Raw genomic sequence first — 27,781 nt, 5'->3', positions numbered from 1 at the left:
AAAGAAAATTATAGACCAATATATCTGATGAACATAGATGCAAAAATCCTCAACAAAATATTAGCAAACTGAATTCAAAAATATATTAAAAAGATCATCCATCGTGACTAAGTGGGATTTATTCCAGGGATCCAAGGATAGTACAGTATTCATAAATCAATCAATATCATACATCTCATTAACAAAAAGGATAAAAAATTGTATAATCATCTCAATAAATGTTGAAAAAGCATCTGACAAAATTCAACATACACTCATGATAAAAACTTGCAACAAAATGGGTATAGAGGGTATGTACCTCAATACAATAAAGTCCATATATGACAAACCCACAGCCAACATCACACTTAGTAGCAAAGCGTTTTCCTCTAAGATCGAGAACAAGACAAGAATGCCCACTCTCCCCACTTTTATTCAACATAGTACTGGAGGTCCTAGCCACAGCAATCAGACAACACACAGAGATAAAAGGCATTCAAATTGCACAGAAATCTGTTGCATTCCTATATACTAACAATGAACTACAGTATGGGAGAATCTATTCATAAATTGGTAAGGAAGAAATTCAACTGTCACTGTTTGCAGATGACATGACATTATACATAGAAAACCCTAAAGATTCCACCAAAAAATTATTAGAACTAGTAAATGAATTTAGCAAAGTTGTAGGATACAAAAGTAATACACAGAAATCTGTTGCATTCTATATACTAACAATGAACTAGCAGAAAGGGAAATTATGAAAACAACTCCATTTATGATTGCATCAAAAAGAATAAAATACCTAGGAATAAACCTAACCAAGGAAGTGAAACACCTGTACTCCAAAAACTGTAAGACACTCATGAGAGAAATTAAAGAAGACACCAATAAATGGAAATATATCCTGTGCTCATGGATAGGAAGAATTAATATAGTCAAAATGGCCATCCTGTCCAAAGAAATTTACAGATTCAATGTAATCCCCATCAAAATACCAACATCATTCTTCAATGAACTAGAACAAATAGTTCTAAAATTCATATGGAACCACAAAAAACCCGAATAGCCAAAGCAATCCTGAAAAAGAAGAACAAAGCTGAGGAGATTATGTTCCCTAACTTCAAGCTCTACTACAAAGCCACAGTAATCAAAACAATTTGGTACTGGCACAAGAACAGACCCATAAATCAATGGACTAGAATAGAGACCCCAGCTATTAACCCACAAATATATGGTCAATTAATATATGATAAAGAAGACATGAACATACAATGGGGAAAAGGCAGCCTCTTCAACAAATGGTGTTGGGAAAACTGGACAGCTACATGTAAGAATAAAACTGGATATTGTCTAACTCCGTACACAAAAGTAAACTCAAAAGGGATCAAAGACCTGAATGTAACTCATGAAACTGTAAAACTTTTAGAAGAAAAGACAGGCAAAAATCTCTTGAATATAAGCATGAGCAATTTTTTCCTGAACACATCTCCTTGGGCAAGGGAAACAAAAGCAAAAATGAACAAATGGGACTACATCAAACTAAAAAGCTTCTGTACAGCAAAGGACACCATCAGTAGAACAAAAAGGCTTCCTACAGTATGGGAGAATCTATTCATAAATGACATATCTGAGAATGGGTTAACATCCAAAATATATTAAGAGCTCACACGCCTTAACACCCAAAAAGCAAATACCTGATTAAAAAATGGATGGAGGATCTGAACAGACACTTCTCCAAAGAAGAAATTCAGATGGCCAACAGGCACATGAAAAGATGCTCCACGTTGCATATTATCAGGAAAATGCCAATTAAAACCACAATGAGATATCACCTCACACCAGTTAGGATGGCCAACATCTAAAAGACAAGGAACAACAAATGTTGGTGAGGATGTGGAGAAAAGGGAACCCTCCTACACTGTTGGTGGAAATGTAAATTAGTTCAACTGATAAGGAAAATATTCAACACAGCCATCAAGGTAAGCAAACTGCTTTTTCCTCTAGTTGGCAAAGCACTCCTAGCTCCCTCCTCCAGGCTCCTCTTTTGCCCTGTGCATGCCGAAATGTCACATATCAAAATAATATAAATTGCTCCCCTTGCTTGTGCTCAGGGCTCAGACCTTGGGAAATTACTCCCTTCTGAGCCCGCCAGTGTGAAATAAAACCACAACACTCCAAGACCTCTGAGTGCCGCTTGGTTCTTCCGTCAGTGATCCAGTCCAGGTTTTCCAGTATTTTCCATAACATTTGGTTCCCTGACCGAACCGCGCTGACCCATTGTTGCCACCGGTTTGGGGCAATGGCGGGGCGGTGATGGAACGGGAGACCTCAATGGAGAAGGCGTGCTCTGCCTGATCTCTCGGCAGTCTCCCACCCAGTGGCCCTGGGCCAGCCCCGCTCCACTGTTCCTGCCAGACTCAAGGAGGCTTGGCAACTGAGGACCTGGTTTTAACGTGGAATCCGGTAAGGCTCGGGGGCCCCTGACCCAGTCAGTACCACCTGTTGGGGTGGAAGGGGAACCTAATCACTTCCCGGAGACTTCTTAAAAGTCTCACAGGTAGACTTTCCCAGGGGGGGAATGTTTAAACACTGGTCTGAGTGTGTGTGAATGAGTGTGCAGGGGGGCTGAAGTCATTTTGTCTGCACTGAATCTATGATTCCATGGCCTGCGCTACGGAATCTGAGTGGGCCCTCATCCGCGAATGGTCAGCCCTACAACATAATGGTGATTCTGCTTCGGCTGACCTGGCCCAGGACTTATACAGGTGCATCTTAGTCAAGGCTGACCAAAGTCTCCGAGAGGAGCGCGAACGGACAGGTATCTGACTGGTCTTCTCTCTAGAGGAGGCACCCCTCCCTCATCTGTTGTTGCGGCACTGTACATGGACATGTCATGGGGTCAGGGCACAGTAAACCCACAATCCTTGACACTATGATCAAGAATTTCAAGAAGGGATTTTCAGAAAACTACAGAGTAAAATTAACTCCTGGCAGGTTAAAAACCCTGTGTGAATCTGTATTGCCCACCTGTACTGTAGGGTGGCCTCCAGAAGGAACCCTAGATGTCCCAACAATCTGCTGAGTCTGGTGGGTCATCCCTAGAGATCCAGGTCATCCTAATCAGTTCCCATACTTCAACTCCTGGTTAGAAGTTGCCCAGACTCTTCCCCCTTGGGTGCAATTCACTTGCAACAGGCAAGGACAGGGTAGGGTCTTAGTCGCCTCAACAAAGAAGCCTGCAAAGAATCAACAGAAGCCTGAGCCTCCAAAAATTCTTGCTGGTGACCCAAAGGAAGAGCGAATATTACCTTATGCGCCCCCAAGGTCAGCAGCAGCCAGCTCCCCCAGTCCCAGACAGACACCCTGCCGCCATCAGCCTCCCCGCCAACTCCAGAACGAATGGACCCACTCTCCCCTGGACCAGCTGCCAGACTGTGCCCTTGGCCAGAAGCAGGCACCCTTCAGATGCCGGTGCAAGAGACATGGGAGCCTGAAAGGTGTAATAAAGATGAGACCATCCAGTGGGTCCGGCCTATGTTTTACTATCAACCCTTCTCCATAACTAACCTCCTCAATTAAAAACACAACACCCTGTCAGAAAAGCCACAAGCCCTGGTTGATCTCATGAAATCCCTCTTCCAAACCCATCAGCCGACCTGGAAAGACTGCCAACAGCTTCTCTACACCCTGTTCACAATGGAAGAGAGGAGGCAGCTGGGGTCCTTGATTGGGGTACATAGGCTGAAATCGCTGTCCCTGAGGAACGTCCCGAGTGGGGCTTCACCACCCCTGAGGGACAGCACCAGATCTGCCAATATCAGGATGCCCTCCTCCAGGGGATCAAAGCCAGGTCCAAAAAGCCTATGAACATGACCAAAGTATCTTCAGTCACTCAACAACCAGGAGGGTCTCCTGAGGATTATTATGAAAGACTGTATGAAGCTAATGGCATCTACACCCGCTTCAATCCTGAGTCACCAGGGAGTCAACAAATGGTCAATACCTCATTCATAGCTCAAGCTGCCCCAGACATCAGACAAAAGCTCCAAAACCTTGAAGGCTTTGCCAGGATAAATATCACGCAACCGATTAAAATTGTCAACAAAGTATATCTAAACAGAGAAGTTCAGGATAACAGAGAAGCTGAAAGAAAAATGAAAAAAAAAAAGGTCAGCTTCCTGGCAGCTACCCTAAAAGAGAGATAACCAAAAGGCAGAGAAAAGCTGGCCACCAAGAGGGAGAAAGCCTAGGACGCCCCTGGCCAGGGACCAGTGTGCTTACTGTGAAGAGAAGAGGCATTGGAAGAACAAATGCCCCAACTGAGGCAAAGCCCCAAAGCCCGGTCGCTGCCGGGAGGAGCAACACAGGGAAAGGCTCATTAGTCTGGCAGGAACAGACTCAGATTGACAAAGACCAGGCTCTCTCATGCTCGGCTGCCATGAGCCCACAGTCAAAATGAAAGTGGGGGAACAAAAAAAGACTTTCATGGTTGACACAGGGGCAGAATACTCTGTGGTCACCCTCCCTGTAACTCTCTTCAGTAAAAAGACTGCAACTATTCTCAGAGCCACTGGGACATAAGCAGTCCAGCAACACTTTTGCCAAGCCCGACGTAAGTTTCTCTACCTACCTGAGTGCCCCATTCCCCTCTTCAGCCAAGATATACTCTCAAAGTTCGGAGCCCAAATAACTTTTGAACCAACTGGACACACCAGCCTCAAACTAAACCCAGGCCAAGAAGAGCCAGGGTCCCTTGTACTGGCAATAACCACACCCAGGGAAGAGGAGTGGAGGCTATTCTGTGCCCAGACCCTCTCAAGTAGCCCACCTGAATTCAGAGCTGACTTCCCCTCAGTATGGCTGAAGCAACCCACCTGCACTTGCTCATAACCGAGCCCCTGTCTGTTGGGAGCCGGTCCGAACCACCAGCCTGATGACACAGTCCGGGCAGTTGGATGGAAGGGACTGCACAGTGGCCTTCCCAGAGGAGCAACCTCAATATCCTCCTGCTCAAAGTGTCTCTCCTAATAAATTTGCTTATTTTGGTTTCAATTCAAGCTGCCCCTTCAGGGAAGAGGCCATATCCAATTCTCCCTGAAAATTTTAGGTACTGGTCTTAAAGGAAATTGGAAAAAACCACTACTGCCCTGTGACTACCCCCGATGATGGGAAAGTGAGACCCCATGAGTACTGGACCCAAGTTTATGGGAAAAAAGATATGGAAAATTTACCTGGGTTGAGGTTCCTTCCCCCACCCCTACGTGGCTTCCAAATGACATAATCAATGATTAATGGCAACAGGTGGGTACAGAGAACAAATGATACTCTTTGGCTAGCCTGCCAAAGAACAACCTGGCAAATTATAAAACAAATGAGAACAGGGCATTACCTAACTCCAGATCAGAAAAATCTCCATTGTAAGTCTTACTGAAAATGGGTCCGAGGCACAGTCCATAAAATTTGTCCCTGCCTGCCAAGAGGTCATCATGTCCTTTTAGAGAGAGCCTCTTTCTTTCCTACCGGAGATGAAGAATGGGAGTATAACTATGAAAGAATGAGGGCCCTACATAAAAATAATAAAATAGTGAACTTTAGATAGTCATCTGTAAAGAAACCAAGAATCTGGCACCTACCTAACCTCTGAAGATTTTCTGGCCACAATAACTAAGTACAAAGCTTACTTAGAAACAAGTTAACTGCTAAGAACTGCCAAATGACTTAATCTCATTCTCCAAACTCATGTAACCATGCTATGTGTCAATTAAATGATTAATATCTGTACTTTATGTAATCAAAGAGTATATAATCAAGCTGCTACTTTTCATTAAAGGCCAGGCTCAGCTTTTTCTAGTGTCTGTGTCCTCACTCATTCATTCAGTTGCAGACGCCATTCATCCTTCGGGGACTCCTGGACTCGCTGGAGCTGGACTCCAGCACCTGTCATTGTAGAATTAACTCCAGGGGCCCAGCCACAAAGAGAGCAGCAGTACCTCCTCTCACAAGAGGCAAAAGCAGGCATCCAGGAACACCTGATCAGACTCAAAGAGGCAGGTATTCTAACCAAGTGTCAGTTGCCCTGGAACACCCCACTTCTACCATTCAAAAAGCCAGGAGGAGGGCACCAGCCTGTTCGAAACCTGCAAGCCATTAACAGAGTGACTGTTTGTTTACACCCTGTGGTCCCAAATCTATATACCCTCCTCAGCCAGATCCCGGAGTCTGTCAAATGGTTCACTTGCCTAGACTTAAAAGATGCCTTTTTCTGCCTCTCGCTGGCCTCCCAAAGCCAGCTTTTGTTTGCCTTCGAATGGAGTGAACCAGATACAGGGCAGCAGATGCAGTCAACATGGATGCGGCTTCCACAAGAGTTCAAAAACTCACCCACTCTATTTGGAGAGGCATTGGCTGCAGACCTTGCCAGCTTTCCGAGGGAAGCCATGTGTTGCGCCCTCCTGCAGTATGTAGATGACCTCCTCCTTGCCAGTGACACCCAGGAAAATTATGCAAAAGGCACAAAAGCCCTCCTGCAACTCCTGTCAGACTCAGGATAAAAAAAGGCACAAATCTGCCAGCAGCAAGTCCAATACTTGGGCTTTCTCCTCACCCAGGAAGAAAGGGCACTAGGGCCAGAGAAGAAAAAGTCATTATCTCCTTACCTCAGCCCCAGACGAAGAACGGCATACGAGAGTTCCTGGGGGCCACCGGTTTCTGCAAAACCTGGATTCCCAGATTCTCGGCAATGGCAAAACCCCTCTACAGCCTCCTAGGAGGGGCAATACTGAGAACCCCCTGTCTAGACAGAAGAAGCAAGAGCCACCTTCCTATAAAGGCTGCTTCAGAACAGGCACCCGCCCTAGGCCTGCCAGATACAAAAAAAGTCCTTCACTCTCTTCCTACATAAAAAAAAAGTAGCTCTCGAAGTTCTCACATAAACTGTTAGACCCTGGCAGCAGCCGGTTGTATATCTGTCAGAAAAAAAAAACGAAATCCCATTTGAGGCAGGATGGCCACCCTGCCTCAGGACACTGGCAGCCACAGTTCTATTCATTAAAAAAGCAGATAAACTTACTCTGGGACAAAAAAATAAACATCAAGGTCCCGCATACTGTTATGTCCCTCTTAAACACACAGGGACACCGATTCCTCTCCACCTCTCACCTGGCACAATATTAAAACTCCTCAAGGCTGTCTGGCTCCCAGAAAAAGTAGCAATTCTGCATTGCAAAAAACACCAAAAAGAAAACAACCCTACAACACAGGGGAACCAGCTGGCAGATAAGGCAGCTAAAACAGCAGCCAATAAAAACAGATAAAGCTCCTTCCCTCACCATGGCCCTAATGCCCCCAGTGGAGGCCCCTCCACGCAAGTACACTGAAAAAGAGAAAGACTGGGCCATGGCTGAAGGAACCACCCTAACTAAAAAAAGAAAAAAAAAATGATGGATGCTGCCTGACAGACACATCTTTGTCCCAACTACAACTGGAAGGCATCTAGTCAGCAAATACCATCAGCTCACCCACGTAAGAAAAACTGCACTAGAGGCCCTCCTCAAAAAGCAATACTAACCTGCCTTTATAGCACATGCAGTACAGATTTTAACTAAATCTCTCAACATTACCTGGAAACTCCACACTGCATACCAGCTACAAAGTTCAGGGAAAGTGGAGCGAATAAATCGCACCCTCAAAGGAACCCTAGCTAAGTTTTGCCAAGAAACTGGCCTCCCGTGGCCAGACCTACTGCCCCTGGCTCTCCTGAATACTCACTGCACACCTGGGACTCAAGGCTTTTCCCCTTTTGAATTAGTGTATAAACACCTTTCCCCGTGTCTAAGGAGCCTCCCAGGGAACCTACACCAGATAAGAAATAAGAGAGTAAGAGAACAGCTCTAAGCCTTAAGAGCCACCCTAAATAAGCTGCAGCAATATACCATAGAAAGAGCCCTGATCTCCTTAGGGACCTCAGTACATTCCTTCCAGGCTAGGGACTCAGTCTGAGTCAAAAATTGAAAAAGAGAACCCCTCAAACATCAGTAGACTGGGCCCCACATTGTTGTTCTAACTACTCCTACTACCCTCAAAGTTACAGGCATGACTCCGTGGGTCCATCATTTCAGAGTGAGAAGAGCCTATACTCCGGACAAAGAAATACATCAGTGGAAGCCCAGCCAGACCTCCAGAATCCTCTCCACCTCTGCATCTGATGATTACCCTCTGACCAATGAACACCTGCACGCCATGGATCCTGGCCCTCGCCAGAATGGAATCTCTCATCCTGGGCATTAAACTGTCTGCTGCTGCCCCCTCTGACTAAACTGTTCCTCAAAAATTTGCCCTTTCTATTGTCTACTGTGTAATCATTAAGTTGTTTTGCTGTGCTTACCTGACTCTCCTAGCTGAACTCAAGTCTCAGCCTGCATTTCCAAAGTACCTCTCTATAATGTTTAACTGTACAAGAGTTATAAAGTGCATAGTCATCACCCAAGGGAGCAGCCCTCAGTGACCCTACACCTTTAACACCTGTCTTCTCACACTCAGATAAACCAGCCTGAGTGTAATGCTCAGCTGCATAAAAATAAATTAAGACTGAGAAAAACTGGGTATTTTTTGTTAAGCACAGACTTATCAAGAGTCTGAAGGACTCATTTCAACTTGTACACACAAGGCCCATACAGACAAATGGATAAGAACATAATCATTTGTGTTCTTCACAAAGTACTCAGGACTTTAATGAAAAAGTCACAAGGAAAAATCCTTACTCAAAGCAATTAAAAGTATAAATACAAGTCATTATAACGCTATCATAAACCAAAAAGATGATGCTCCCTAAAACAAAGTGTTTAAAGGGGAATCAGAGGGGGGAATGATAAGGAAAATATTCAGCACAGCCATCAAGGTCAGCAAACCGCTTTTTCCTCTACTTGGCAAAGCACCCCCAGCTCCCTCCTCCAGGCTCCTCTTTTGCCCTGTACATGCCAAAATGCCACATATCAAAATAATATAAATTGCACCCCTTGCTTGTGCTCAGGGCTCAGACCTTGGGAGATTACTCCCCTATGAGCCCGCCAGTGTGAAATAAAACCTCAACACTCTGAGACCTCCGAGTGCCGCTTGGTTCTTCCATCAGTGATCTAGTTGTCCAGTATTTTTGGTAACACAACCACTGTGGAAAGAAATATGGAAGTTCCTCAAAAAACTAAAAATAGAAATACCGTTTGACCCAGGAATTTCACTCCTGGGAATTTACCCAAAGAAAACAAGATCCCAGATTCAAAAAGACATATGTACCCCTATGTTTACTGCAGCACTATTTACAATAGCCAAGATATGGAAGCAACCTAAGTGTCCATCAGTAGATGAATGGATAAAGAAGATGTGGTACATATACACAATGGAATATTATTCAGCCATAAGAAGAAAAGAGGAGGTGGAGCCAAGATGGCGGTGTGAGTAGAGCAGCGGAAATCTCCTCCCAAAACCACATATATCTATGAAAATATAACAAAGACAACTCTTCCTAGAATAAAGACCAGAGGACACAGGACAACATCCAGACCACATCCACACCTGAGAGAACCCAGCGCCTCACAAAGGGGGTAAGATACAAGCCCCGGCCCCGCGGGAGCCGAGCGCCCCTTCCCCCAGCTCCCGGTGGGAAAAGAGCAAGCAGAGCGGGAGGGAGAGGGAGCCCAGGACTGCTGAACACCCAGCCCCAGCCATCCGGACCAGAGCGCAGACACAGTGCATGCGTGGGGCCCTGGATACTAGGGAAACAGGGCAGCAAGAACGGTGAGAGGGTACTGGAGGCCTGGCGCCGGAGGACATAAGAAAAGCGAGTGGCCATTTTTTTTTTTTTTTTTGCTGTTTTGTTTTGGCGAGCACTTTTTGGAAGTCTTAAAGGGATAGGGACCCCAATACTAGGGAAACAGGGCAGCAAGACCGGTGAGCAGAGGCCTGAGGCTGGCGCCGGAGAATAAAGAAAAACGAGCGGCCATTATTTATTTATTTATTTTCTTTTTAAATAAAAAAAAAATTTTTTTATTTTTTGTGGTCGTTGTTTTGTTTTGGTGGGTGCTTTTTGGAAGTCTTAAAGGGGCAGGGCGGGACACTTAATCCAGAGGTAGGGAATCCGGGGATCTCTGGGCACCCTAATCCCCTGGGCTGCAGGGAGCACGGAGGCCCCTTACGTAGATAAATAGCCTCCTGGCTGCTCCTCCTCCAACACGACTCCACCACTTTGGAGCGGCCGCCCGAGCCAGGCTAAGCCCACAGCAACAGCGGAGATAAACTCCGTAGCAGCAGGGCAGGAAGCAGAAGCCCTGTCTGCGCACAGTTACCCAGCACAAGCCACTAGAGATCGCTGTTCTCCCAGGAGAGGAGGGCCACAAACCAACAAGAAGGGAAGTTCTTCCAGCCGTCACTCGTTCCAGCTCTGCAAACTATTCCTATCACCATGAAAAGGCAAAACTACAGGCAGACAAAGATCACAGAGACAACAAACACCAGAGAAGGAGACAGACTTAACCAGTCTTCCTGACAAAGAATTCAAAATAAAAATCATAAACATGCTGACAGAGATGCAGAGAAATATGCAAGAGATATGGGATGAAGTCCGGAGGGAGATCACAGATGCCAGAAAGGAGATTACAGAAATGAAACAAACTCTGGAAGGGTTTATACGCATAATGGATAGGATGCAAGAGGCCATTGATGGAATTGAAACCAGAGAACAGGAATGCATAGAAGCTGACATAGAGAGAGATAAAAGGATCTCCAGACTGAAACAATATTAAGAGAACTGTGTGACCAATCCAAAAGGAACAATATCTGTATTATAGGGGTACCAGAAGAAGAAGAGAGAGGAAAAGGGATGGAAAGTATCTTGGAAGAAATAATTGCTGAAAACTTCCCCAAACTGGGGGAGGAAATAATTGAACAGACCATGGAAATACACAGAACCCCCAACAGAAAGGATCCAAGGAGGACAACACCAAGACACATAATAATCAAAATGGCAAAGATCAAGGACAAGGAAAGAGTTTTAAAGGCAGCTAGAGAGAAAAAGGTCACCTATAAAGGAAAATCCATCAGGCTAACATCAGACTTTTCCACAGAAACCCTACAGGCCAGAAGAGAATGGCATGATATATTTAATGCAATGAAAAAGAAGGGCCTTGAACCAAGGATACTGTATCCAGCACAACTATCATTTAAATATGATGGTGGGATTGAACAATTCCCAGACAAACAAAAGCTGAGGGAATTTGCTTCCCACAAACCACCTCTACAGGACATCTTACAGGGACTGCTCTAGATGGGAGCACTCCTAGAAAGAGCACAGCACAAAATACCCAACATATGAAGAATGGAGGAGGAGGAATAAGAAGGGAGAGAAGAAAAGAATCTCCAGAAAGTGTATATAACAGCTCAATAAGCGAGCTAAGTTAGGCAGTAAGATACTAAAGAGGCTAACCTTGAACCTTTGGTAACCACAAATTTAAAGCCTGCAATGGCAATAAGTACATACCTTTCAATAGTCACCCTAAATGTAAATGGACGGAATGCACCAATCAAAAGACACAGAGTAATAGAATGGATAAAAAAGCAAGACCGATCTATATGCTGCTTACAAGAAACTCACCTCAAACCCAAAGACATGTACAGACGAAAAGTCAAGGGATGGAAAAACATATTTCAGGCAAACAACAGCAAGAAGAAAGTAGGGGTTGCAGTACTAATATCAGACAAAATAGACTTCAAAACAAAGAAAGTAACAAGAGATAAAGAAGGACACTACATATTGATAAAGGGCTCAGTCCAACAAGAGGATATAACCATTCTAAATATATATGCACCCAACACAGGAGCACCAGCATATGTGAAACAAATACTAACAGAACTAAAGGGGGAAACAGAATGCAATGCATTCATTTTAGGAGACTTCAACACACCACTCACCCCAAAGGATAGATCCACCGGGCAGAAAATAAGTAAGGACACGGAAGCACTGAACAACACAGTAGAGCAGATGGAACTAATAGACATCTGTAGAACTCTACATCCAAAAGCAACAGGATATACATTCTTCTCAAGTGCACATGGAACATTCTCCAGAATAGACCACATACTAGGCCACAAAAAGAGCCTCAGCAAAATCCAAATATTGAAATTCTTCCAACCAACTTTTCAGACCACAAAGGTATAAAACTAGAAATAAATTCTACAAAGAAAACAAAAAGGCTCACAAACACATGGAGGCTTAACAACATGCTCCTAAATAATCAATGGATCAATGAACAAATTAAAATAGAGATCAAGGAATATATAGAAACAAATGACAACAATAACACAAAGCCCCAACTTCTGTGGGATGCAGTGAAAGCAGTCTTAAGAGGAAAGTATATAGCAATCCAGGCACACTTGAAGAAGAAAGAACAATCCCAAATGAATAGTCTAACATCACAATTATCAAAATTGGAAAAAGAAGAACAAATGAGGCCTAAAGTCAGCAGAAGGAGGGACATAATAAAGATCAGAGAAGAAATAAATAAAATTGAGAAGAATAAAACAATAGCAAAAATCAATGAAACCAAGAGGTGGTTCTTTGAGAAAATAAACAAAATAGATAAGCCTCTAGCCAAACTTATTAAGAGAAAAAGAGAATCAATACAAATCAACAGAATCACAAATGAGAAAGGAAAAATCACGACAGACCCCACAGAAATACAAAGAATTATTAGAGAGTACTATGAAAACCTATATGCTAACAAGCTGGGAAACCTAGAAGAAATGGACAACTTCTTAAAAAATACAACCTTCCAAGACTGACCAAGGAAGAAACACAAAAGTTAAACAAACCAATTACAAGCAAAGAAATTGAAACGGTAATCAAAAAACAACCCAAGAACAAAACACCCGGGTCGGACGGATTTACCTCGGAATTTTATCAGACACACAGAGAAGACATAATACTCATTCTCCTTAAAGTTTTCCAAAAAATAGAAGAGGAGGGAATACTCCCAAACTCATTATATGAAGCCAACATCACCCTAATACAAAAACCAGGCAAAGACCCCACCAAAAAAGAAAACTACAGACCAATATCCCTGATGAACGTAGATGCAAAAATACTCAACAAAATATTAGCAAACCGAATACAAAAGTATATCAAAAGGATCATACACCATGACCAAGTGGGATTCATCCCAGGGATGCAAGGATGGTACAACATTCGAAAATCCATCAACATCACCCACCACATCAACAAAAAGAAAGACAAAAACCACATGATCATCTCCATAGATGCTGAAAAAGCATTTGACAAAATTCAGCATCCATTCATGATAAAGACTCTCAGCAAAATGGGAATAGAGGGCAAGTACCTCAACATAATAAAGGCCATATATCATAAACCCACAGCCAACATTATACTGAACAGCGAGAAGCTGAAAGCTTTTCCTCTGAGATTGGGAACTAGACAGGGATGCCACTCTCCCCACTGCCATTTAACATAGTACTGGAGGTCCTAGCCACGGCTATCAGACAAAACAAAGAAATACAAGGAATCCAGATTGGTAAAGAAGAAGTTAAACTGTCACTATTTGCAGATGACATGATATTGTACATAAAAAACCCTAAAGACTCCACCCCAAAACTACTAGAACTAATATCGGAATTCAGCAAAGTTGCAGGATACAAAATTAACACACAGAAATCTGTAGCTTTCCTATACATTAACAATAAACCAATAGAAAGAGAAATCAGGAAAACAATTCCATTCATAATTGCATCAAAAAGAATAAAACACCTAGGAATAAATCTAACCAAAGAAGTGAATGACCTATACTCTGAAAACTACAAGTCACTCTTAAGAGAAATTAAAGGGGACACTAACAAATGGAAACTCATCCCATGCTCTTGGCTAGGAAGAATTAATACCGTCAAAATGGCCATCCTGCCCAAAGCAATATAGATTTGATGCAATCCTTATCAAATTACCAGCAACATTCTTCAATGAACTGGAACAAATAATTCAAAAATTCATATGGAAACACCAAAGACCCCGAATAGCCAAAGCAATCCTGAGAAAGAAGAATAAAGTAGGGGGGATCTCACTCCCCAATTTCAAGCTCTACTATAAAGCCATAGTAATCAAGACAATTTGGTACTGGCACAAGAACAGAGCCACAGACCAGTGGAACAGACTAGAGACTCCAGACATTAACCCAAACATATATGGTCAATTAATATTTGATAAAGGAGCCATGGACATACAATGGCGAAATGACAGTCTCTTCAACAGATGGTGCTGGCAAAACTGGACAGCTACATGTAGGAGAATGAAACTGGACCATTGTCTAACCCCATATACAAAAGTAAATTCAAAATGGATCAAAGACCTGAATGTAAGCCATGAAAGCATTAAACTTGTCGAAAAAAACATAGGCAAAAACCTCTTAGACATAAACATGAGCGACCTCTTGAACATATCTCCCCGGGCAAGGAAAACAACAGCAAAAATGAACAAGTGGGACTATATTAAGCTGAAAAGCTTCTGTACAGCAAAAGACACCATCAATAGAACAAAAAGGAACCCTCCAGTATGGGAGAATATATTTGTAAATGACAGATCCAATAAAGGCTTGACGTCCAAAATATATAAAGAGCTCACATGCCTCAACAAACAAAAATCAAATAATCCAATTAAAAAATGGGCAGAGGAACTGAACAGACAGTTCTCCAAAAAAGAAATACAGTTGCCCAACGGACACATGAAAAGATGCTCCACATCACTAATTATCAGAGAAATGCAAATTAAAACTACAATGAGGTATCACTCACAGCAGTAAGGATGGCTGCCATCCAAAAGACAAACAACAACAAATGTTGGCGAGGCTGTGGAGAAAGGGGAACCCTCCTACACTGCTGGTGGGAATGTAAACTAGTTCAACCATTGTGGAAAGCAGTATGGAGGTTCATCAAAATGCTCAAAACAGACTTACCATTTGACCCAGGAATTCCACTTCTAGGAATTTACCCTAAGAATGCAGCAATCAAGTTTGAGAAAGACCAATGCACCCCTATGTTTATTGCAGCACTATTTACAATAGTCAAGAAGTGGAAACAACCTAAATGTCCATCAGTAGATAAATGGATAAAGAAGATGTGGTACATATACACAATGGAATACTACTCAGCCATAAGAAGAGGGCAAATCCTACCATTTGCAGCAACATGGATGGAGCTGGAGGGTATTAAGCTCAGTGAAATAAGCCAAGCAGAGAAAGAGAAATACCAAATGATTTCACTCATCTGTGGAGTATAAGAACAAAGGAAAAACTGAAGGAACAAAACAGCAGCAGAATCACAGAACCCAAGAATGAACTAACAGGTACCAAAGGGAAAGGAACTGGGGAGGATGGGTGGGTAGGGAGGGATATGGGGGGAAAGGAAGAAGGGAGGTATTAAGATCAGCATGCATGGGGGGGTGGGAGAAAGGGGAAGGCTGTACAACACAGAGAAGGCAAGTAGTGATTCTACAACATTTAGCTATGCTGATGGACAGTGACTGTAAAGGGGTTTATAGCGGGAACCTGGTATAGGGGAGAGCCTAGTAAACATAATATTCTTCATGTAAGTGTAGATTAAATATAACAAAAAAAAAAAAAAAGAAAGAAAAGGGGGATTACTCCATGATAGGATAAAACTAACTGTAAATCAATGATTAATGCATGCTTTAAATATCCTTAACTTTGATCACTTAAAGGGTGTCAGATGATTGGCTATGGAGGTACACTTTTCTGATAATATTCTTTTCTCTTAAAAAAAAAAAAAAAGCAGTTCCTGTGTGGTGAAGTCCAATGAGTTCTACACAATGGTATAAAGGGCAGATCAAAGTGTGGGCAAAGGGTCTGTTTGTATTTATACAGAGGATCAAAGCCTAACTTGGCTACCCAGAAAATGAACTAAGATACGATATGAAGAAGAACTTCCAACATCAGCACTCTCTGGAAGAGTCATACCAGAAGATGATCATCAAAAAACCTCAACAAAGATCCAGGCGATGCTGCAGTTGTAGCTGCATTCATCCCACTGGTTCCTGGACTTGCCATTGGAATGAAGAAGGAGATATCTAAGCTGGCCTGTGCATACAGTAAAACAACAAATTTGACTGGATCTACACTGTTGGAACTCAACCAAGAATTAGAAGAAGTGCAAGTTGTAGTGCTCCAAAATCTTACAACTACAGACTATCTACTGTTAAAAACATATGGGATGTGAACAATTCCCAGGAATGGGTTGTTTTAATTTGTCTGATTTCTCTCAGACTGTTCAAGTACAGTTGGACAATATCCATCATATCATAGACAAATTTTCACAAATGCCTAGGATGCCTAACTGGTTTTCTTGGCCTCACTGGAGATAGCTGGTAATTATAGATCTGCTTTGGTTACGTAACTGTATTCCTATTATGTTAATGTGTGTGTGCAATTTAATTAGTAGTTTAAAACCTATACATGCTTAAATTACTCTACAAGAAGATATGTCAAAGAAATAATCAATCTCCCCATGTTTTCTTCCATCTGCTACCTCTATAGCTTTTCTTCTTCCTTCCTAATTACAACCCTTTAGTAGAATTCGTGCCCCATATCGAATTTACCAAGTATCATAATTCCTCCAAGTGCTAAAGATACCTCAAGACAAATGCTGGGCACAGAAGCCACAGGGCATAAATCTGCATAGAAGTAAAAAGCTAACCTTTTCAAACAATAAGGCTTCTCTCTCACTTACCAACTTTACATTTCCCTGTATGGCCCCGGAAGATGACTGGTTAGCCAGAGACGGGTAAGATTCCTCAAGGGAGGAACAACCTAAGACAGGCACAGTCGCAGGGGGGCCATCAGGTAAGAAATTGGGGATCAAAAGAGGTGAGGCTTAGAACCTCTCCCCCCCTATTCTGAGAGAAATCTTCTGCATCCATGGATGTTTTATTGCCCTTGTCTAGCTTGGATTAACACATAGTCTACAGGCACACACCTGATCATCTACATTTGCTCTCTTACAACACTAAACTAAGTTTTCTACCTTTATCTTACATCTACCTACCACTTCAGCATTTTATTAAAAAAATAATAATAATAATAATAAAGGGAGAAATGTGGGATCCACATATAAATCAAGTATAAAAATCAAACGAATATTCATATTTGACCTGATTGTTTATGGTTTATAATGTGTGATCAAAACCAAAAGTTTCTGTGATGACTGCCCTTGCACTGTTCACCATGTAAGAACTTATTCACTATGTAAGAATTTGTTCACCATGAAAAAAAAAAAAAAAAAAGAAGAAGAAAAGAAATTCTACCATTGGTAATAACATGAATGGAGCTAGAGGGTATTATGCTTAGTGAAATAAGCCAGGTGGAGAAAGACAAGTACCAAATGATTTCACTCATTTGTGGAGTATAACAACAAAGAAAACTGAAGGAACAAAACAGCAGTAGATTCACAGACTCCAAGAAGGGATTAGCAGTTACCAAAAGGAAGGGGGTGAAGAGGGTGGGTTGAGTGGGGAGGGAGGGAGAAGGGGATTAAGGGGTATTATGATTAGCACACATAATGTATGGGGATCACAGGGAAGGCAGTACAGCACAGAGAAGACAAGTAGTGACTCTACAGCATCTTACTATGCTGATGGACAGTGACTGCAATGGGGTATGTGGGGGAACTTGATAAAATGGGTGAATGTAATAACCACAATGTGGCTTATGTGAAACCTTTATAAGATTATATATTAATGATACTTTAATAAAAAATTTAAAAAATAAAAATATTGTTCACAGCAGTGTTGTTTGTAATAACCCAAAGCTGAAAACAATCCAATTGTCTATTACAAATAAAGTGGGCAAATAAATTGTTATATATGTGTATCATGGGATATAATACAGCAACAACAATGAACAAACCACTGCCACAGATGACAACATGGATGACTATCACAAACATAATGGTGACAGAAAAAGTCATACTAGAGTACCTTCTACAGTACATACTATATGATTTCATTTATACAAAGTTCAAAATATCTATGGTTTTAGGAGTCAGAATAGTGATTATGTCTAGAAGGGTAGAAAGGGGCATAAGAGAGTTTCTGAGATGATGGTAATATATTTCTTGTGCAGTATGTAAGAAACAAACCTAAAAGGAAATTACTCAACTAGGCTAAATACAAAGGGATGAACGTGTAACTGCAATGCATACAAAAAGAAAGCTTTGAGTGGTGAAGCATCTAACTTTAACACATAGAACTTGGGTGCTGTTCTTACTCCAGCTGATGGCCAGATAGAGTTGAAAGTGGGATGGAGTTACCAAGAATGTGTGGAGCTCTGAGATAGCAGTCTTCTTTGCAACTGGAGTGCTTACACTTGCCTAAAACAGTATATTGTACATAACTATTTGTTCAGTAAATAAATTGACAAAGATATCATCAAGAAATTAACACTGCTTCCAAATGTCTGAAGCACTTTCAAATGAAATGGGAGGTAATTCATTCTGTATTGTTCTATAAGGCATAGCTAGGATCAATAAATGGAAATAATAAGCATCGTGATAACGACAATATTATTAAATGTTTTCTATATGTCAGGAACTGTGCTAAATGCATCCTTATTTAATCTTCTATGAGACAGGAATTACTATTATCCTCATTTTACAGATGAAGAAACTGAAGCTTAATTGAAAGGTTAACTTGTCCAAACTTCTCTGGCTGGTAAGTGATGGAGCCAGGACTCCAATTCAAACAGCTGACACTAGAATCCATGTATTCAATCATGTACCATACAATCTACAGATTTTAATTCAATAAGAGGGATAACTTTCTAACATCAGAACCTCAGTGAGCTACTGTCAATGGAGGTGTACAAGCCCAAGTTGAATAATGATGATGGCTACTATCTGCTTTATTTTCAGGTACTATGCTAGGCACTTTCCCTGCATACCCTCATTGAATCCCCATAATAATTCTACATAGTAGTATTCTCTATTTTAGTAATGAAGAGGCTGAAGTTCAGTGAAATCAAGCAGTTTTCCCAACATCAGTGACAACCCTGTGATACAGAAACAAGTTAGGCTAACAGCAGAGGTCATGCTCTCTCCACTGTATTCTACTGTGCCCATGTCAAAATCCTGAACAGAGGATTCCTACATAGACAGGAAGCAGGTCTCTCAGGCCTATGCAAGATGCTATAAGCCTTGGTCTTTCAATTTCTTAGACTGGTTAAGGCCAGATGGTGAGAACTGGACAGATTAGATCAATGAATCAGATGACAACACAGACAATAGCTATGTATTTTTTTATATCTTTAGAAGTATATGTTTTAAATAAATACTTTTAGAATATGCCAATTAAAAGAAAATACAAATAATTTAAAACTATGAAATGACTTTCAACATTATTCATAATATAAATATATAAATTAGGTGCTGTCAGTTTGGCAAAAATCAGAAAGTCTGACACCACCAATGGTGGCAGGATGTTTTCTCCAAACCACCCAAGGAGACCTGGCAGGCCCAGAAATGGCCCTATACCCTCAAATATATAGGGCCAGATCCTACCCACTCAGGGCCTAGAGCCAGGATGGGGAGGCCAGATATGGGTAGCTAGAAATCCCAGGTCAGGAACCACTCACCCGGTCATAGGTATCACCCTCCAGTTCTCCCCACTTCCTGCCATCCCATGAGGTAACTCGAACTCGACTTCTATCCCTGATATCTTGAGGCACATAGCTGTGAAGGACCTTCTGCAGTCTGCCTGTTCGGGAGGTGGAGACATCATTGGCAGCAAGATTGCCTGTGGGAATATAAACTTTAGGATTGTTTTTTCTACTTCTGTAAAAAACAAAACAAAACACTGGAATCTTGACAGGGATTGCACTGAATCTACAGATGGCTTTGGGTAGTATGGGCATTTTATGCCTGTGGAAATCAAGAAACTTCAGAGGCCATGGCCCAATGAAACATCCCACTAGTAGTGATGCTGATGGAAAGACCAATTCTTAGGCACAGACAATCTATGCAGACACCAGAGGCAGGGCAGGTTGAGGAGAAATGTTTATTTTTTGCATGGCACAGTACTAGACACTCTGGAGCAGAGGTTGCAAAGGCAAACAGCTACATAGCCAGAAAGATTATGTAAATAAAAAAGAAGACCAGGTAATAATATTTATTTTTAAAGAAATATGCTCTTTCCCACTTTTCTTGAAATATATGTCTCTCTTCATCTTTGGTAGACAATACATATGATTTACTACTCCAGATTTATTCTCCTCTAATTTCTTAGTAATAGAACACCAATTTATTTGTGGGAAGGGGAGTAATATGCCCCCAAAAGACTACATTTCCAGCCTCCTTTTACAATTAAGTATGACTATATGACTAAGTTTTGGTCAACAAGTTATATGCAGAACTATTGTGTGGGACTTCTTGGAAGATGTTAAAAAGCTGACACAATTAGTAGATGTGCCCCTTTTACCCAACTATTTCTTCCTGCCTCAGATTTGAATGTGATGTTGGAGTTCCAGCAGCCATATTGGACCATGACACATTCCTCATGGAAGCCAGCAATAAAATAGCTTGCAAAAAGAAGCCCCAGTCCCTGATGATTGTGGAGCCTCTACTAGCCCTTCATATTAGCTCCATACTAGCCCTCCATACCTTCCTTAAGCCAGTTAGTTGAGTTCTCTATTGTTTGTGACCAAACCTAATCCTAACTGATCCACCATCTATCCTTCATTTTCACTTTTGTGATAGACAGTTCAAGAAATATCTCACTTGGCTGTTGGCTCTACTATAAGAAAATACATTATGGCAAGTTTGATGATAAATGGCTATTGATACCTGACCTCAGTGTCAAGGAGTGAAAGGGGGAGGTGGAAGTTATAGTGAAGAACTAGAGAGTATATACTCTGTCTAATGGGAGTGGTCACTACTATGAAACAGCTTAGTGTTCCCACAAGGAAAAAGGGTCCCAATTTTTTAGGGCATTCAAAAAAGTAAACTTGGATTCTCTGCTCAAGAACAATGTGTAGCAGATTATGAACTAAGAACAGAAAAGCTGCATTTGAGTTCTGACTCTACTTCTAATTCATGTAAAAGATTTAAGTTATTTAATCTCTCCAGGGTTCAATCTCCCTCCATAAAATATGAGGGCTTGACTAGGTAAACTCTAAATTCTCTTCCTGCACTGAAATTCCTGTCTCCCTGGGATCAAGGAATCACTGGGTGAGGAGCTAGGATGAAGCTGAGATGCCAGTGATTCAGCACACCTTACTTAGTAACTCTCAATTACTTCTCCTTGGCCTTTCTCCCTTTGCTTAGTTGAAGTTCCCCCTCTTCCAAGTAACCCTACCTCACTCATTCCTCTTCTGCTGGATTCAGTCAGATCAGCACAGCACAGCACACAGGCTGGGCTCTCTCGCATGGGACTCATTAAACCATACCAACATCTTTTATCCTCTCACTATGGACATCCAGAAAGGTGAGACCAAATGTGGTACCTTTCTGAATCACTCATAGGGACTACCATGAGGTGGGAGGCTAACTCAAACTGTGCACGTTGGCTAATAAGAAAAGGAAAAGGGTCCAGGCCCAACAAAAAGGGTAGGGCATATGGCAGGAGGAGCCTGGCTGAGCTCCACAGTGAAATCACAGCCCCTTGTGGATACTTCTCAGCTCCTCACAGAAAAAGTGCTGCCTATTTTAAGGCAGAATATTAGCCAGTGGCTCGCTGAAATGAACACCAACAGCACACAAAGGCCTGGGCTGGTGGCTACACTACAGACTTGGGCCTGTCTCCAAGGAATCCATAATCTTGAAGAGGGAGCAGATGCACATCCAGTAAAGCTCTGATGCAAGGGTAATGTGTTAATGGTTGCATAGGCATCACTTCCCAACTGGCCGGCAGAGGACATGAGGGAAGACTTCCAAGAGTTGGCACACTTGAGCTGAGGCTTGAAAGCTAAAAGGATGTTGGCAGGCCAGCTAGGATAGGGTGGGGGTATTCTAGAGAGAAAATGTAACATGAACAAAGGTGCAGGCTTATTTGGGCAACAGAGAGTAGCATAATGTGGCTGAAGTGCATGAAGCCTCGGGAAGAAAGAAAAGTAAAGCTATAAAGGTGGCTGCACCCAGATCTTATCACTTCAACTGGCAGGCTAAGGAAATGGAACTTAATCTTAGAGACAAACTCAAGATACAGAGGGTAAATATGTCATGTGGTAGATTGATTAGGGCCCTGCTTTAATCTACCCTCAGAGACCTTGCTCTGCTCAGCAGTCTTCCCTGGCCACTGACGGAGAGAGGAAATAACTGCAAACAGAAAATAGACCAGCTTAACAAGCAAGCACTATCCTTCCTCTGACCTTAACACCACAAAGCCCATCATATTCAGTATGCCCTGGCCTGAGTGAGGTAGAAAGCCTTCCCTGCCCAAGACATCGGCCTTCTGACTTACGGCAACAGCCAGTCTGCAGTAATGCTAGTGTCTTTCCTCCGGGCGCTGCACATAGGTCAAGCACAGTGTCGCCAGGCTGCAGGCCAAGGGCTAGGACAGGCAGCAAGGAGGCAGCATCCATCAGATAGTAGTCCATGACACCCAGACTGCTGAACCTAGAAGAAAGAAGACCAACTTGTAGTCAAATTCTAAGTCAGGAGACCCACTGGAAGTCAAGGCCAACAAGTCCGTTCCCTCAGGGGCTACTGAGCTTTACTCAGCAAAAACTTATTTCTTAGACCTGTACTCACTGATTTACTCATTCATTCATTAATCTACTCAGCAGCCAGAGCGACCCTTTCAAAACATAGGTCAAGTCACTTTAATCCGGCCACAATAGCCATCATGCTCTTCCTTAATTAAGCCATGCTCACTCTTGTCTTGGGCTTTTGTAGTTGCTCTTCTTTCTACCTGAAACACTCTTCCCCCAAATATCCCTCATTTGCTTCCCACTTTTTCCAGTTCTCTCCTCAAAACTTACCTCATCAGGGAGAATATATTTATAAACAACAGATCTGATAAAGGGTTGACATCCAAAATATATAAAGAGCTCACGCACCTCAACAAACAAAAAGCAAATAATCCAATTAAAAAATGGTCAGAGGAGCTGAACAGACAGTTCTCCAAAGAAGAAATTCAGATGGCCAAAAGACACATGAAAAGATGTGCCACATCGCTTGTCATCAGAGAAATGCAAATTAAAACCACAATGAGATATCACCTCACACCAGTAAGGATCGCCACCATCCAAAAGACAAACAACAACAAATGTAGGTGAGGTTGCGGAGAAAGGGGAACCCTCCTACACTGCTGGTGGGAATGTAAATTAGTTTGACCATTGTGGAAAGCAGTATGGAGGTTCCTCAAAAAACTCAAAATAGAAATACCATTTGACCCAGGAATTCCACTCCTAGGAATTTACCCTAAGAATGCAGCAGCCCAGTTTGAAAAAGACATATGTACCCCTATGTTTATCACAGCACTATTTACAATAGCCAAGAAATGGAAGCAACATAAGTGTCCATCAGTAGATGAATGGATAAAGAAGATGTGGTACATATACACAATGGAATATTATTCAGCCATAAGAAGAAAACAAATCCTACCATTTGCAACAACATGGACAGAGCTAGAGGGTATATGCTCAGTGAAATAAGCCAGATGGAGAAAGACAAGTATCAAATGATTTCACTCATCTGTGGAGTATAAGAACAAGGAAAAAAACTGAAGGAACAAAACAGCAGCAGACTCACAGAACCCAAGAATGGACTAACAGTTACCAAAGAGAAAAGGACTGAGGAAGATGGGAGGGAAGGGAGGGATAAGGGGGGGAAAAAGAAAGGGGGCATTACTATTAGCATGTATGAAGGGGGAGGCACGGGGAGGGCTGTACAACACAGAGAAGACAAGTAGTGACTCTACAGCATCTTACTATGCTGATGGACAGTGACTGTAATGGGGTATGTGGGGGGGACTTGGTGATGGGGGGTGTCTAGTAAACATAATGTTCCTCATGTAATTGTAGATTAATGATAGCAAAATTAAAAAAGTTAACTCACCAGAGAGCGATTTAAGATGGTGGCGTGAGAGGTGAGACAGAGAACTCCTCCCAAAACCACATATAATATGAAAATATAGTTAATACAATTAATCCTAAAAGAGCAACAGGAAGGAAGGCTGCACCAGACTACATACAGCTGGAGAACAGAGCAGACATCACAAAACAGGGTAATGTACCAAAGCCTTGATCAGCAGGACCCAAGCCCTTCCCTAACCCCAGCTCACTGGTGGGAGGAAGAGAAATGGAGCAGGGAGGGGGTGGAAGCCTAGAACTGCTGAACACCCAGCCCTGGAGATCTGCTTTGGGAGCACAAACCTACATTGCATCATGCTCTGGAGATCAGTGGGGTTGGAAAGCTACGGCAGGCAGAATCCTTGGAGAGACTGAGATTCCAGCAGTTTGTGGAGGACAGGGATCCACATCCGGCTGCTCTGGGACAAAGGAAAGGTGGGTAGTCTGAGAGGCTTCCTAGCAGCGAGAGGGCTGCTGAAGGGGTGGAGTTTGCATGGAGCTTGCTGCGCGGGAGAAGGGATAGGTGGACAAGGTTGTCTGGATGTACTCTGCCCAGAAGGTTGGGAACTTTCAGGACCTTCAGGCGCTCCATCTCCCTGGCTGGCTACTCAGCTCTGAGGCCCCCAACTGTGATACACAGCCTGCTGCGCCTTCCTCCTGGCCTGCCGGCACCAGCTCGCAAACTGGCAGTCCCTGCCCTGACATTAGGCCAGCCAGAGGGAGGCCCGGCTTATGGCAGCTACAGATGGAAAGCACAGAGGCTTGCACCTGTGTGCTGGCCCACTGGTTCTGACAGTGGAGACCAGCACTGCGGCCAGGAAGCAGGAAACAGCTCTTTCCTCCCCCCAGGTACCAGCGTCGCTCCCTTGCGACCCCCAACATCACTCCAGGAGCTGAGCAGCTTCAGAGACTAGAGCTTCTGGGCACTAGAGGGTGCCACATACAAATATAAAATTTCAAAGGAAACTGGTTCAAACAAAAATCTCACGAACCTCAGAAAAAGGGCCAAATAAAACTGAACTCACCAATCTTCCTGAAAGAGAGCTCAAAATAGAGGGAGCCAAGATGGCGGCATGAGTAGGACAGTGGGAATCTCCTCCCAAAAACATATATATTTTTGAAAATACAACAAATACAACTAATCCTAAAAGAGAGACCAGAAGACACAGAACAACAGCCAGACTACATCCACACCTGCGAGAACCCAGCGCCTCGTGAAGGGGGTAAGATACAAGCCGCAGCCTGGCGGGACCTGAGGCCCCTCCCCCCAGCTCCCGGCGGGAGGAGAGCAGGCAGAGCGGGAGGGAGACGGAGCCCAGGACTGCCGAACACCCAGCCCCAGCCATCCGGACCAGAGCACAGACACAGTGCATGCGTGGGATGCTGGAAACTAGGGAAACAGGACAGTAAGAACTGTGAGCAGTTCCCAAAGCCAGCACCCCTGTGACAAAGAAAAGTGAGTGCCTTTTGAAAGTCTTAAAGGGACAGGAACCCCACAGCTGGACAGAACCATCCCGGGTCACAGTCCAGCAGCTGGAAATTCCAGGGAACTCCAGGTGCACTAACCCCCTGGGCAACAGCTCTGAGACCGCTCATGGAGGTAAACAGCCAAAGAGCCCACCGTCCATTACCCCTCTGGGGCCCCGCCATAGCAGAAAAGCGGCCTGAGGCTGGCCACGCCCACAGCAAGGGAGCTTCCTCCATACCGGCCGGGCAAGATAGAGAGACCCAGTCTACACGCAATTGCCCAACACAAGCCACTAGGGGTCGCAGTTGTCCCACTAAAGAAAGGCCAGGACCAAGTGGAAAGTCTTGGCTCTCCCAGCTGACAGATGAGTCAATAGCTCACCATTGCACCTGTCAACATGAAAAGGCAAAAAAATTTGATCCAGACAAGACTAACCCAGACAGCTTCAACATCTTCTACATCTTTCCCTGAAAAGGAACCTGGGGAGATAGATTTAACCAGTATTCCTGAAAAGAATTCAAAACAAAAGTCAAAACCATGCTGATGGACTTGCAGAGAAATATACAAGAACTAAGGAGGGAGAATACAGAAATAAAACAAGCTCTGGAAGGACTTCAAAACAGAATGGACGAGATGCAAGAGACCATTAATGGACTAGAAAACAGAGAACAGGAACGCAGAGAAGCTGATGCAGAGAGAGATAAAAGGATCTCCAGGAATAAATTGTGTGACTGATCGAAACGGAACAATATCCGCATTATAGGGGTACCAGAAGAAGAAGAAGAGAGAAAAAGGGATAGAAAGTGTCTTTGAAGAAAAAATTGCTGAAAACTTCCCCAAACTAGGGGAGGAAATGGCCTCTCAGACCACAGAGGTACAGAGACCTCCCATGACAAGGGATCCAAGGAGGGCAACACCAAGACACATAATAATTAAAATGGCAAAGATCAAAGACAAGGACAAAGTATTAAAGGCAGCGAGAGAGAAAAAAAAGGTCATCTACAAAGCAAAGCCCATCAGGCTATCATCAGACTTCTCAACAGAAATCCTACAGGCCAGAAGAGAATGGCATGATATACGTAATGCAATGAAACAGAAGGGCCTCAAACCAAGAATACTGTATCCAGCACGATTATCATTTAAATATGAAGGAGGGACTAAACAATTCCAAGACAAGCAAAAGTTGAGGGAATTTGCCTCCCACAAACTACCTCTACAGGGCATCTTACAGGGACTGCTCTAGATGGGAGCACTCCTAGAAAGAGCACAGAACAAAACACCCAACATATGAAGAAGGGAGGAGGAGGAATAAGAAGGGAGAGAAATAAAGAATCATCAGACTGTGTTTATAATAGCTCAATAAGCGAGTTAAGTTAGATGGAAAGATAGTAAAGAAGCTAACCTTGAACCTTTGGTAACCACAAACTTAAAGCCTGCAATGGCAATAAGTACATATCTTTCAATAATCACCCTAAATGTAAATGGACTGAATGCACCAATCAAAAGACACAGAGTAATAGAATGGATAAAAAAGCAAGACCCATCCATATGCTGCTTACAAGAGACTCACCTCAAACCCAAAGACATGCACAGACTTAAAGTCAAGGGATGGAAAAAGATATTTCATGCAAACAACAGAGAGAAAAAAGCAGGTGTTGCAATACTAGCATCAGACAAAATAGACTTCAAAATAAAGAAAGTAACAAAAGATAAAGAAGGACATTACATAATGATAAAGGGCTCAGTCCAACAAGAGGATATAACCATTCTAAATATATATGCACTCAACACAGGAGCACCAGCATATGTGAAACAAATACTAACAGAACTAAAGGGGGAAATAGAATGCAATGCATTCATTTTAGGAGACTTCAACACACCACTCACCCCAAAGGATAGATCCACTGGGCAGAAAATAAGTAAGGACACAGAGGCCCTGAACAACACACTAGAACAGATGGACCTAATAGACATCTATAGAACTATACATCCAAAAGCAACAGGATACACATTCTTCTCAAGTGCACATGGAACATTCTCCAGAATAGACCACATACTAGGCCACAAAAAGAGCCTCAGTAAATTCCAAAAGATTGAAATCCTACCAACCAACTTTTCAGACCACAAAGGCATAAAACTAGAAATAAATTGTACAAAGAAAGCAAAAAGGCTCACAAACACATGGAGGCTTAACAACATGCTCCTAAAT

The 27,781-nt window shown here is 42.8% G+C and overlaps 1 protein-coding gene and 1 long non-coding RNA gene across 2 annotated transcripts in view; one reads left to right on the top strand and one right to left on the bottom strand.

The window, feature by feature from the left end:
* NSUN4 (NOP2/Sun RNA methyltransferase 4) overlaps nucleotides 1-27,781 on the bottom strand; it is a 51,055-nt gene that overhangs the window by 11,548 nt on the left and 11,726 nt on the right. The window contains exons 3-4 of the mRNA XM_036893086.2: nucleotides 22,493-22,647; nucleotides 19,671-19,831 (exon numbers count right to left, since the gene is read on the bottom strand). Of these exons, the coding sequence (XP_036748981.2) occupies nucleotides 19,671-19,831; nucleotides 22,493-22,647 (316 nt within the window). The remainder of the gene's footprint in view (nucleotides 1-19,670; nucleotides 19,832-22,492; nucleotides 22,648-27,781) is intronic.
* LOC130683345 (uncharacterized) lies at nucleotides 299-16,921 on the top strand. Its single transcript, XR_008997000.1, has 3 exons — nucleotides 299-2,445; nucleotides 7,571-9,578; nucleotides 15,912-16,921. It is a non-coding gene; the product is annotated as an uncharacterized LOC130683345 (long non-coding RNA).

This window comes from Manis pentadactyla, chromosome 4, assembly GCF_030020395.1.
Source record: "Manis pentadactyla isolate mManPen7 chromosome 4, mManPen7.hap1, whole genome shotgun sequence".
Classification (NCBI taxonomy): domain Eukaryota; kingdom Metazoa; phylum Chordata; class Mammalia; order Pholidota; family Manidae; genus Manis; species Manis pentadactyla.
This window is presented reverse-complemented; position numbering and strand designations above follow the sequence as displayed.